Genomic DNA, 12,801 nt, shown 5'->3' with positions numbered 1-12,801 from the left:
TTCGTTTATATGGGCGTGCGGCTTCATTGGCAACAAATAATGAAAATGACATAGTGTACTGTCTTTAAATACCATATTTAATTGTAATATTTATCAGCTGACTTTTTGTTTGTTTTTGTTTATGTGATGAGTTTTTGGAAATTGGTATTAAAACAGGGTTGATCTTATCTTGGTTTTATTTTATCTTCAAACAACTTACAATGGCGACGAGGATGAGGAAGAACGGTAGAAAACATCAGGAACTAGAGGAGGAACGCATAGCGATACCGAACAAACCAATGTTTTGTTCTAATTTTGATAAATTCGATGAAGACAATGAGACATGGACATCCTACATGGTGAGAATAGATAATTTTTTTGACTTAAATGAAATCACATCAGAAGTAAAGAAAAAGCAGTATCTGATAAATTTGTTAACACCTAAAGTATTCCATGAACTAAGGATTAGCCTAAGCCCATCTAACACAGAAGATAAAAGTTACAATGAATTGTGTGAAACTTTACAAATATTACTTGAGCCTAAAGGTAGTATTATCGCGGAGCAACACAAATTCACTAAACGAGTCCAGAAACCTTGTGAATCTGTGGGTAGTTTTGCCAAAGACCTAAAAAACTTAGCCAGTAAATGTGATTTCAAATGTCCACAATGAACAACCTGGTGCTCAGAGAATACTTCACCATGGACTCTCCCATTCAGAATTTGTCCTTAAGCTGAGACAGAACATCCAGACATTATGCCCGGCAAGCAAACCAACAACTGTACCACTGACACTCTGCTCATCTCAACCGTCTTCGCAGCAACTACAACCACTATCTAGTTCTCCACAGCATCACTCACAACCAACTTCAACACAACTTCCTGCTGTTGGTCTTATCAGCCCCCGGTTGGTTCCAGGCGGTCTCAGCTATAACGAAGTTGTTAAGTCAAAACCATCGAGTGTTGTGAAAAAGCAGAGCAAATGTGTGGTGTCAAGTGTTGAGGGTGATCCATCAGTGTTAGAGTTAGATTCCTTTTTAGATGATAGTTCTCCTTTAATTTTAAACTGATTCATTCTGACAATGACCTTGTACCTGCTAAATTAAGTAACTTAGATAATTCTTTGCACAAAACAAATTCACTGGCTCAAAATAACAAACTAAAAGGTTTATGTAATCAATCTTTTTATTCAACTAACTGTGATTTAATAATGCATTACAATTGTCAAGGTTTAAATTTAACAAAAATTTCAGCTCTCAATTTATTTTTATCTGAGGCCAATTTGAATATTAAAGCTATATCTTTTAATGAACATTGGTTAGATCATAATTCAGCCTCTCTGTTAAATACAATCAATAATTTTAAATTGGCTAGTTCTTATATAAGAGAAAGTGGCTGTAGGGGCGGATCTTGCATATTAGTGGATAAGAACTGTAAATATGTAACAATAACACAGTTTTCCAATTTAAATGAAGACTTTATTTTTGAATGTTCTGCTATTGAACTTGTGGATTTTAATTCAGTTTTAATTTCTATTTATACAGTACCAAATTTCAACATAAGTAAACAGTTTTTAGATAGACTTGAAATTCTATTTTTGATAATACAGAAAAAATTAAAAAAAAATACTGTTTTTGTAACTGGAGATTTTAACATAGACATTTTAACGAATGACACATTCACAAGTAGATTTAAAGAAATTGTTGAATGTAATGGTTTTTGTTTTCAATTTGAGGAGCCAACTAGAATAACAAATACTTCATTTACTTGTTTGGATAATTTTATCACACCCAAAACGTTTAGTTGCCATTACAGGTTAAACACTGAGTTAGGTCTTTCTGATCACAATGCTATATTTATAAACCTTCCTAAGCTAGCCAAGTGTAAAACCATTAAGAATACTTCTAGTTCTTTTAAGAAAAGAATCATCTCTGATAGAAATACAGATGAATTTTGCAAATATCTACAGAGCACTAATAATAATTTTGTATTTAACCCCGCTTTAAACCCCAATGAAAATTACAATAGTTTTTTGAGAAATTTTTTATTATCTTTCAATCATATATTTCCTGTTAAATCGCTAAAAAAGAATGCTAAAACTAATAAATCTACTCTGAATTGGGTGACCCAAGGTATAAGAATTTCCAGTAAGAGGAAACGAGAATTGCACTTGGAAGCCAAGTTTAGTAGAAACCAAGAGTTTTTATCCTATGTAAAGCAATACAAAAAAATATTTAATAAAGTTGTAAAAAACTCAAAAATTCTCTCAAATAATAACCTAATTAGAAAATCTGAAAACAAGTCTAAGGCAGCTTGGCAAATTGTTAACAATGAACTGGGTTTAAACCGTACTCAAAGATACAAAATTGTTTTAAAAGATGATACAAACCAAACCACTGTTGATAATCCTGATGATGTAGCTAAGCTTTTTAACAGTTTTTTCTGTAATACAGTTATTAATCTGAATGTAGAAAAGGCTTCTGTCAATGGTGTTCATTCGTCTGTAAAATCATACTGCAGTGATGGTGGGGTTACATTGTGCAATCTTAGCCCCACTAATAAAGATGAAATAAAAAAGATTATCCTTTCTCTAAAGAACAAAATTTCGGTAGGCTGGGACGAAATCCCAATTAAATTGATCAAATCTGCTGCTGACATTATCTCCGAACCCTTATCTCTTATTATAAATCAGTGTTTAAAGAATGGTATTTTTCCGGATCAACTCAAGTACTCCCAAATTTCTCCCGTTTTTAAGAAAGGTTCAAAATCAGATATTAATAACTACCGTCCAGTATCAGTATTAAGTAATTTTTCTAAAATATTTGAAAAAGTAATAAGTTATAGACTAGTTAATTATTTTGAAAGTAATAATTTATTTTACAATAAACAATTTGGTTTCCGAAAAAACTTAAGCACAGTTTCTGCTCTTACTCAGTTTGTTAATGAGATTGCAGAGGCCTTGGACAGGTCTCAGGCCACAGCAGGTGTTTTCTGTGACCTGTCTAAGGCTTTTGATTGTGTGGATCACTCACTCCTGTTGCTAAAACTTATTGATTATGGGATTGGGGGAAGTTGCTTTTCTTTAATACAATCTTACCTTTCTGAAAGAAAACAAAGAACTTTAATTTTAGAAGATAACAACAAACATTATTCACCATGGGAAATTATATCCACAGGTGTTCCCCAAGGCTCAGTATTGGGCCCACTTTTTTTTCTTATTTACATTAATGATCTTCCAAAAGCTATTAATAAAGAACTAATTCTTTTTGCCGATGACACTACTGCTTTGATCAAAAATAATAATACAACTGAAATGTTTTCTTCTCTGCAAAGTGTGGTTAAGGACATGGAGCAATGGTTTTTAGAAAATGGGTTAAAACTTAATGTTGAAAAAACAAATATTATTAAATTTTCTACTAGACACAAAAATATGGAAAACTGTTCCTTTAATTTAGTTGAAGCTCATAAATTCTTAGGGGTTTACGTAGATGACGCAGTTAAATGGGATTCACATTTGAATTATTTACGTAACAAAATTAGGTCGATATCATCTTTATTCATACATTTAAGGGACTGTGTTTCTATTGAGACACTTAAAGTAGTTTATCATGCTTATGTGGAGTCAGTGTTAAGATATGGCATAATTTTATGGGGTCAAGCTACTGGTATTAAAACTTTATTCAGGTTACAAAAACGTATTATTCGTATTATTACCAACTCTCATCCACGCAGTTCTTGTAAGAAACATTTTCAAAATTTAAGAATTCATACATTAACGGGGTTGTATATACTAGAATTATTAAATTACATACATTCAGTTAAAAATGAGCTACCAGAAACAATACATTTTAATCACAGGTATGAAACCCGAAATGAAAATATATTTAGACTCCCCAGACACCGTTTGACCCTATATGAAAAATCTCCATTGTACGCTGGGCTGAGATTGTACAATGTGCTTCCGCCATGCTATAAGTCACTAAGCAAAACCAAATTTAAAGATACAATAGATAATTTTCTTATTGACAAGGCTTTTTACTTAATTGAAGATTTTTACAGAACTACAATTTAGAATTTTTTTTTTTTTAAGTGTTTAGTTTTAAGTTAAAAGTTTTAATTTTAAATATTTTATGTATGGATTTAATTTTGACAATGCACCTATTCTAAATGTTATGACATGTATGGAATGTTTTGTGCAAATAAAGTCTATGTCTATGTCTATGTCTATAATGTTTATCTTCGACAACTGACGTCCACTTGCGGCAGCAGTTTATTTCGGGGCTTCATGATGAAAAGTTGTTGTCAAGATTAATGGAAATTCATGAAAATAAAAACTTTAACCAGTGTATTGAAATAGCTAGTAACTTTGAACAGATCAAAAGTGAAACTGCAAAAATCCAAGAATCAAATTTGTATTCAAAAGTGGAAGAACAATTTCAGATTCAAGGAAGGAGGAACACTGGATATTCGCAAGGAAGAAAGGGTACTACAGCTTGTTTCAGGTGTGGAGGAAACCATCACGTTAGTATCTGTGAAATTCCTAAAGACATAAATTGTTGGAATTGCGACAGAAAGGGACATCTCAGCAAAGTTTGTTGGAGAAAGAAGCAAAACATGCTACAAACTGACGACGCTTCACCAGATAATGAATATGACGATGAGGGTGAGTGTCAAAATGTACCATTCATGTCTATGTTATCCATTGTAGATAGGCAGAAAAAAAGTAGTAAACTATCTAAACTGTGTGATAGTATTTATCAACCAGAAGCTGTCAACAGGCCGAGGAAAATTATGTTAGAATGCACCATTGATGACAAGCGTAACTATTTTGAGTTGGATACTGGTGCTGCGGTCAGTACAATACCTTTACATCTGTTTCGAAAATTATTTCCAGAAAAGATTCTAAATAGAACAAGAATACGGTTAGGGACATATACAGGAGAAATGATTCGCCCCGTAGGTTTTGCAACAGTCAAAATTTGTTATAAAGATCAGATGACTGTGGGCAACCTATACGTTATTCGGGGAAATGTAGACAGTGTATTTGGAAGGGAATGGTTGAAACTATTCAACATTGAGCTTCAGAAAGAGAATGACCACAGAACTAAGAAGGATGGAAACATAGTGGAATACAATAAGTCATTGACAGGAGGCCGGTACCATGATAGGAAGGGATTTAATCACCCGGCACTCGACCAGATATCCAAAGAGCCTGAGACTCGATTGGCCACCAAGAGACAGGCGAGAGATGAAGCTAGAGAAATCAGGACGAAGGAACTAGAAAGTCGCCAGCTTTACAGCAAATATAACTTTAAAAACCACGATGTATACTCCACTCCAAATAGAGCTAGCTCTGCCACCAATAGTAGATCTCAGCTGTGCTCAAAGAACAGCTATAAATCGTCAAATTGTACTTCTGAGGACTCTATGGAGGAGGTCAACAGCATGCAAGTTGCCAGTATTGATCCAAGGGAATGTGAGGAGAAGTTCCGCAAAGCTGTGGTAACCAAAGCACATCTGGACAGTGTGAAGAAGGCTAGAGTAGAGTACCAGAGTGATATGTCCAAGGAAAAATACAAGGATTTTGAGAAACATCTTCAAGTGTTGAAAGAACACAAGGATACCAAACCTCTGAAGAAAGTTCAAGAACAACTAGGTGAAGAGCAGAAAACTCTAGAAGAACTAGAAGGTGTCCTACAACATAAATATGGGTCTGTAGATATTTCATTGAAGCGAGTCCTAGAAGAATGTAATGGGTTGTTGGATGAGCTACGAGGACTCAAGTTAGAGTTAATGAAAGGGAGAGCTGCATGAGTTCTACACCGATGACAGGGACGATATACAACAAAATAATTAATAGAGCTCAGGTTAATTTTAAGGGGGAAGTGTTGTACTGTCTTTAAATACCATATTTAATTGTAATATTTATCAGCTGACTTTTTGTTTGTTTTTGTTTATGTGATGAGTTTTTGGAAATTGGTATTAAAACAGGGTTGATCTTATCTTGGTTTTATTTTATCTTCAAACAACTTACACATAGCAAAGTGGCATTTCCAAAAAGCAAAGAATACTGTCAATTGGCAACACGTAAATATTGACATTAAAATGCATTGTTATTTTAATCATTAAAATAAACAATCAATATTAAATCAATGGTCAGCTGGTAACACAAACCATTCTAGGAGCCCAAGAGTAAGTACCTATTCACTAGTCTGTATCACTCCGCTCCTCGCTCCTCGTTCCTCGGGAAGCGATGTGCTCCACGACTTGAGAAAACACTTCTGTATATTTTCGTAATTTGCAGTGATTTTCGTGCCTTAAAAAAATCTTTAACTTGTTCGCTACAGCAATTGTATAAAATTTGTCATTCATATAGACCAGTGACTCACATATGCGACAAAAAGGGGAAATATATTATCTTCTATAGTATATGCCACAGCTAATCACATTGAAATAGACTGATGACGCATATTTGCTTCGGTGTTCCAATGTTACCAAAATGCAAAATGCTATGTCTTTGTAACGGTCTATTTGAAGGCACTGCATTTTCTACAGTAGGCTAGTCTACAGGGATGTCTGACGCACAACTGCATCACTTGGTCTGTGGATATGACGATTGGTGACGTCATAAGTTATGATAGTAGTTGGAAAAACTGAACTTTACTTTTCTGCATCACTGTATGTATGTATACAGTGCTGCATTATCCTATGTAGCTTATTTGTTCAGTTATAAACTGTTATAAAATCTGTTTTTTACTTATTTCACCTCAAAACACAAAAAAATGAACTGTCAAATAAATGCGGCATTTGGGCTATTTCAAGAAAAATATGATAATTTTCACTATTGTCTTCGCTGTAGACCGGGCGTTGCAAATATGCAACATTACAAAAGGTTATAAAGAATATAAAAAACTAGAATATATTATTTACAAACAAGATTGCAGGATACCTATTATAAAGTAAATTATCACTGTTTAACAGGTTTTCGCCCGTGGTCTGCGTGTACTGTTAACCAAGTGACAGCCGGTCTAGGTGTTAAGAGTAAATTGTTGTCCGTGGCAATGATCGCGGCGTCGTATATATGCGACGCTCGGTAGTGAACATGTTAAAGGTATTTTCTTGTTTATTAGGATCGTAGGAATGGTTTAACGGCTCTCTCTGTTACACGTCAGTTTTCCGACACATTTACAACATGATTTTTCACTATTTTAAGTAAAAATCATAAGCTTTCTTAGAGTAGGTACCACTTTGAATGTTTGGCGACAAATGTTTTAATTATTTAGGTAGCAGTAAATATGCGATGTATTCAGCTGTAAGACCAACAAAGTAGGTTAGTAAGGTTAGTTCTGTGTTGTTGCCTGTGATCAACGTAAGTTATTTGTACGTAGTGTTAAATTTTAAATGGGTTAGACCATAAACATTGTATGTTTTTGAAAACTATATTTTATTTCCTAACATTTGGCTATAATGAAACTTTTTCTTTGTGAAGTGGGTTGAAGGTGTGACAAATGAAAACTTTCATAAATTAAAATTATTTATAAACAACTTAGGATTTCTATGCTGAAATTTTTTTTAGTAGGTACCAGGTTAGTGTCATTATTATTATACTAGCTGTAACCCGCGGGCTTTGCCCCGTTTAACTTCTTAATTTTCAAGATTATCTCGTTCGCATGGCTCAATCCCGTCCTGGTTGGAGCTCGTTCGCTACGCTCACTCACCTTTTGGTTGCAAATTAGCTGTTGTCATAAATGTAAAAGAAATAATAGTGCTGCACCCTGTTGGTAATCCTTGTAACATTAATGCTATTGAATATCATAGAACAGAACCAACTTGTTTAATTGAAACAGCTGTTAAGATTCAATAATTCAATTTCTCATAAGGTTAACATGGGAAACTCCAGAGCCACTGGGGCGGAGCCCGAAAGGATTTTTGAAATAAGAATATGCCTATATGTTAATCGGGAATGTGAGCTACCATCATGCCAAATTTCAGCCCAATCCGACCAGTATTTTTCGCGTTCACTTGTCACAAACATACATCCAAACATCCATACATCTAAACTTTCTCATTTATAATATTAGTAGGAAGTAGGATATTAGTACAGGGTGAATAAAAAGTCAAGACCCCCGCTCTAATATTTTTCCATGTAAATATACAGAGATATCCTTTTCGTGGTCGTGCAAGCTTAGCAGGAAGTTTCATTTTATGATTTTGAAATTTTTGGGTGTCCCCCCAAAAGGGGGGATTTGGGGGGTAACTCAAATATTTTATATGTAAACCCCCCTTCAAGTGACACCTCATTTTGAAGTGTTTACAAAAACTTAAAGAATGGTGAAAACTAGAGGTCGCTATCTCTTTTCTATCCAAAATGGTAGCCCGTCAAATGTTGTAGAAAATCAATGGTAAAATTGGTTCGTAATGGGAATATTGGCTACCATTTTGGATAGAGAAGAGATAGCGAACTCTGGTTTTCACCATTCTTTAAGTTTTTGTAACCTCTTCAAAATGAGGTGTCACTTGATTGGGGTTTACAATGAACAAATTAAAGTTGCCCCCCAAATCCCCCCTTTTGGGGGGACACTCAAAGATTTTAAACGTAAACCCCCCATTTTTGATACTTCGTTTTAAAGTGTTTACATAAACGTAAAGAATGGTGAAAACTAGAGGTCGCTATCTCTTTTCTAACCAAAATGGTAGCCAATATTACTATTACGAACCAATTTTACCATTGATTTTCTACAACATTTGACGGGCTGCCATTTTGGATAGAAAAGAGATAGCGACCTCTAGTTTTCACCACTCTTTAAGTTTTTATAAACACTTCAAAATGAGGTGTCACTTGAAGGGGGTTTACATTTAAAATATTTTGAGTTAGCCTACCCCCCAAATCCCCCCTTTTGGGGGGACACTCAAAAAATTCAAAATCATAAAATGAAACTTCCTGCTAAGATTGCACGACCACCAAAAGGATGTCTCTGTATTATTAATGTGAAAAATATTAAAGGGGGGGGGGGGTCTTGACTTTTTATTCACCCTGTATACTCCTAAATTTGGTGAACAAAATGAGGGTGTCCCGGAACTCTCTACCAATATTTTAGGGCATTGTTCCTGGGTAAGAAACATATCTAAATATCATATTTAAATTGTCCGGATGTCCTTAGTTACTCAGATAGCCGCCATTTTGTTTTTTCACTTATTATTTTTTTTCTGAAAATTGATTAAACATACGAAGTTGAAACTTTGCACAAACATTTATGACAACTAGACAAAGCTACAAAAAAATTATGACGATTTTTCAAATTCATAAAAGAAAATGGCGGCTGGATATTAGTTGCAGCGCATGCTAAAGCGGTCACGTATCCATAAAACTGTCTTATCTCAGTTAATACTCGTCCGATCTTAAAGATTAAGGTGTCGATCGATTTGTAATAAAATTGCCTTAAAAAAGTTATTCTTGTAAAATTTTTGTAAAATCAACGGTTTTCGAGTACCAATTTAAGAAACAACATTTTAAACAGCCGCCATTTTGTTTTATGAATTTCAAAAATCTTCATAATTTTTTTGTAGCTTTGTCGAGTTGTCATAAATGTTTGTGCAAAGCTTCAACTTTGTATGTTTAAACCAATTTTCAGAAAAAAATAATAAGTGAAAAAAAAACAAAATGGCGGCTATCTGAGTAACTAAGGACTTCCGGACAATTTAAATATGATATTTAGATATGTTTCTTACCCAGGAACAATGCCCTAAAATATTGGTAGAGAGTTCCGGGACACCCTGTATACAATAGTTCATATTTATTCCTAAGTAGGTACCTAATAAGTTTAAAAAATTGTAGGTATACTTAAATGAACCCTGCAAAATTGCTAAAATCTGTGTGACGCTTAAGTTAAGGAGCTTTTCTGTGACACAGAGAGAGGGTTAAAAACGTTTAACACGTTCGCTGCTACGGACGTTCCGGAACGTCAAACGGGCCACGGCGCCAGGAGCTAGGAACGTTCCGGAACGTCGCCATTCATTGTTGTTTAACATTACCATGGATCAGCTAGCTCGTCACGAGCGTCCTATTATTTCTTTGCAGCTCGTGGGGACGTACTTTTCTGACAATAAAAATATTGTTTCCCAAAATCACCACCAGGGTCGTTTAGAACAGGGCTTTGTCCCACCTCTTTCCTGCTAGATAGCGACACTAGGCTACATTACCGACTGCAACCTGGGTAGTGCTGCTATCTATCAGAATCACTTAGTACTATGTCCAAAGCCAGTTTTATTGCAGAACATTGCCATCCAGTATAGCTACTGTTGTTTTTACTGTAATTCAGTGTATCAGAAGCAATGTTTACGCAGCGGCGAGCGTTAGTTCGGCTCCTGGCGCCGTCCCGGCATCTAGCGGTCGGCAGCGAACGTGTTAAAAGAAAAGTCCAGAAAGTTCAGATTTACCTAAGTGACATAGCCTAGCACAGTTGAAACATTGATTTAGGATGCTTAAGTTTAGGCCTAAGGCTGCACTTTACTTGACGTCCTACACTCATTCGAATGAAAATATCGATCGATATATCGATTAATCGATTGCTTCATTCGATATATCGTTTGGTTAGTTAACTAACCAACTAATTAAATGAAAATATCGATCGATATATCGATTAATCGATTGCTTCATTCGATATATCGTTTGGTTAGTTAATCCTTGTAAGAGACCTATTGATAATAGGGACTAAAGATGAAGCGTGTAAAGAAAGGTTGTTGATGACGAGTGATTTGAAACTTGATAAAGCAATTCACTACTGCACGGCTAGGGAGGAGAGTAAAAAACAAGTGCAACTAATGAAACTTGATTCACAACTTGACGAAGGATCTAAAATTCATAACATTACTTTACCAAATTCGAGTAACATTACAAATATTCAGGACTACCCGAGCCCTAGGGATAAAAATGACCTCCAAAGATTTTTGGGAATGATTACATATGTAGGAAGGTTCATTGATAATCTATCTGATAAAACAGGACCACTACGATTACTGATGAGCAAAAACAAGTCTTTTATATGGACAAGGATAGAACAAAAATGTTTTGAAGCATTAAAGGAGGAGATAACAAAGGTTCCTGTTTTGGCCTATTTTGATGGAAGAAAGAAGTCTACTTTGTCTGTAGATGCTAGCAAATTTGGCCTCGGGGCCGTTGTTTTTCAAAATGACCATCCTATCGGCTACAGCTCTTCAGCTTTAACAGCAACTCAGCAAAGGTACAGCCAGATTGAAAAAGAGCTTCTGGCAGTAGTAAATGGTTGTAAAAAGTTCCACTATTACCTATATGGAACAGACTTCACAATAGAGACAGATCACAAACCTCTACTTGGTCTTTTAAACAAACCTATAGCAAGTCTATCACCACGGCTTCAGAGAATGATGATGGAACTGATGAGATACAATTTTAAGTTAGTTCATGTACCGGGGAAAAAAATGTTCATTGCAGACTCCCTTTCAAGAGCTCCCATTGATGAACATTTAAACACAAGTTATCTGGACAACGGAGCTGAGGTAGTTTACTCCCTGGCAGTTTTTGCTAATGACGATGTAGTAAATAGACATAAATATGCTACAGAAAGTGATGCCGCACTAAAGCAAGTACGTTTTTACATAGAACATGGATGGCCTGAACACAAACAAAATTGTGATGACAAAGCTCACCCTTTTTGGGAAAAAAGGTATCAATTACATTTATATGATGATCTGATATATATGGAAGACCGACTTGTTATTCCGAGTGAGCTGCGACCCGACATGCTGAGGCAACTACACGCTTCACACCAAGGAATTAATTCGTGCCAAAACAGAGCACAGATGGCTTGGTACTGGCCAGGAATGATGAGAGACATAAAAAACACAGTAGACCAATGTACAACATGCCAGGAATACCAAAGATCAAACCCAAAAGAACCTCTTCAACCATATCCAGTGCCAGAAATCCCATGGGAAGAAATTGGAGTTGATTTCTTCAAAATTAACAATACCAATCACATGCTAGTGATTGACTATCATTCCAAATTTGTGGAAGTAAAGAAGATGAGTACAACAACAGCTGATTCAGTAACTGCAGGATTAACTAACCAAACGATATATCGAATGAAGCAATCGATTAATCGATATATCGATCGATATTTTCATTCGAATGAGTGTAGGACGTCAAGTAAAGTGCAGCCTTAGGCCTAAACTTAAGCATCCTAAATCAATGTTTCAACTGTGCTAGGCTATGTCACTTAGGTAAATCTGAACTTTCCGGAGATACCGTTTGGTTAGTTAGGTAAGGTCAACCTAACCTAACTAACCAAACGATATATCGAATGAAACAACCGAATGAAAATATCGAATCGAAAAAACAATCGAATGAGTGTAGGACGTCAAGTAAAGTGTAGCCAGGCCGGCTGTTAAAACACTAACACTCACTATAGAAAACCACATCAATCTAAAAAGAAACCTAAGACACAACAAAGCTGTTTAAAATAACCTACAAATTAGGCTAGACTAGGCCTAAGTTACATGACTTACCACGAATTTCACAATTCCAACATCCTAACTTAAAACGACATTTTAAACATGAAAATTCAATTATACATATCCGATCTCAGTAAACCTAGACAGTTTACTAAAAAGGTTGTTTTTAAACTAAAAATAACAAATCGGCTTATGTTATATCGTTATATTCACGTTAAAAACAAAACAAATTAAATAACAGACACTGACACTAGACTAGTAGACTCAGAGAGAGACTCGAGAGTCGAGACTCGACTGTTCGACTCTGCTGAGTGCTCTGACTCAGTCGACCTTGC

General features: G+C 35.3%; 2 protein-coding genes across 2 annotated transcripts in view; one reads left to right on the top strand and one right to left on the bottom strand.

The window, feature by feature from the left end:
* LOC128991917 (gastrula zinc finger protein XlCGF57.1-like) overlaps window positions 1-12,732 on the bottom strand; it is a 36,425-nt gene extending 23,693 nt beyond the window's left edge. Inside the window, exon 1 of the mRNA XM_054415201.1 lies at window positions 12,521-12,732. The gene's annotated coding sequence lies outside the window, so the exon portion shown is untranslated. The remainder of the gene's footprint in view (window positions 1-12,520) is intronic.
* LOC128993002 (leucine-rich repeat flightless-interacting protein 2-like) lies at window positions 4,973-5,791 on the top strand. The gene has a single exon (XM_054416753.1). It carries the CDS (start codon window positions 4,973-4,975, stop codon window positions 5,789-5,791), a length of 819 nt encoding a protein of 272 aa, XP_054272728.1.
* Window positions 12,733-12,801: the final 69 nt, after the last annotated feature.

The sequence above is a fragment of the Macrosteles quadrilineatus genome, unplaced genomic scaffold (assembly GCF_028750875.1).
Source record: "Macrosteles quadrilineatus isolate MER2022 unplaced genomic scaffold, UCM_ALF_1.0 Scaffold_4__1_contigs__length_99947679, whole genome shotgun sequence".
Taxonomy (NCBI): Eukaryota; Metazoa; Arthropoda; class Insecta; order Hemiptera; family Cicadellidae; genus Macrosteles; species Macrosteles quadrilineatus.
The sequence above is the reverse complement of the archived record's forward strand: the minus strand, read 5'-3'. Positions and strand labels throughout refer to the sequence as shown.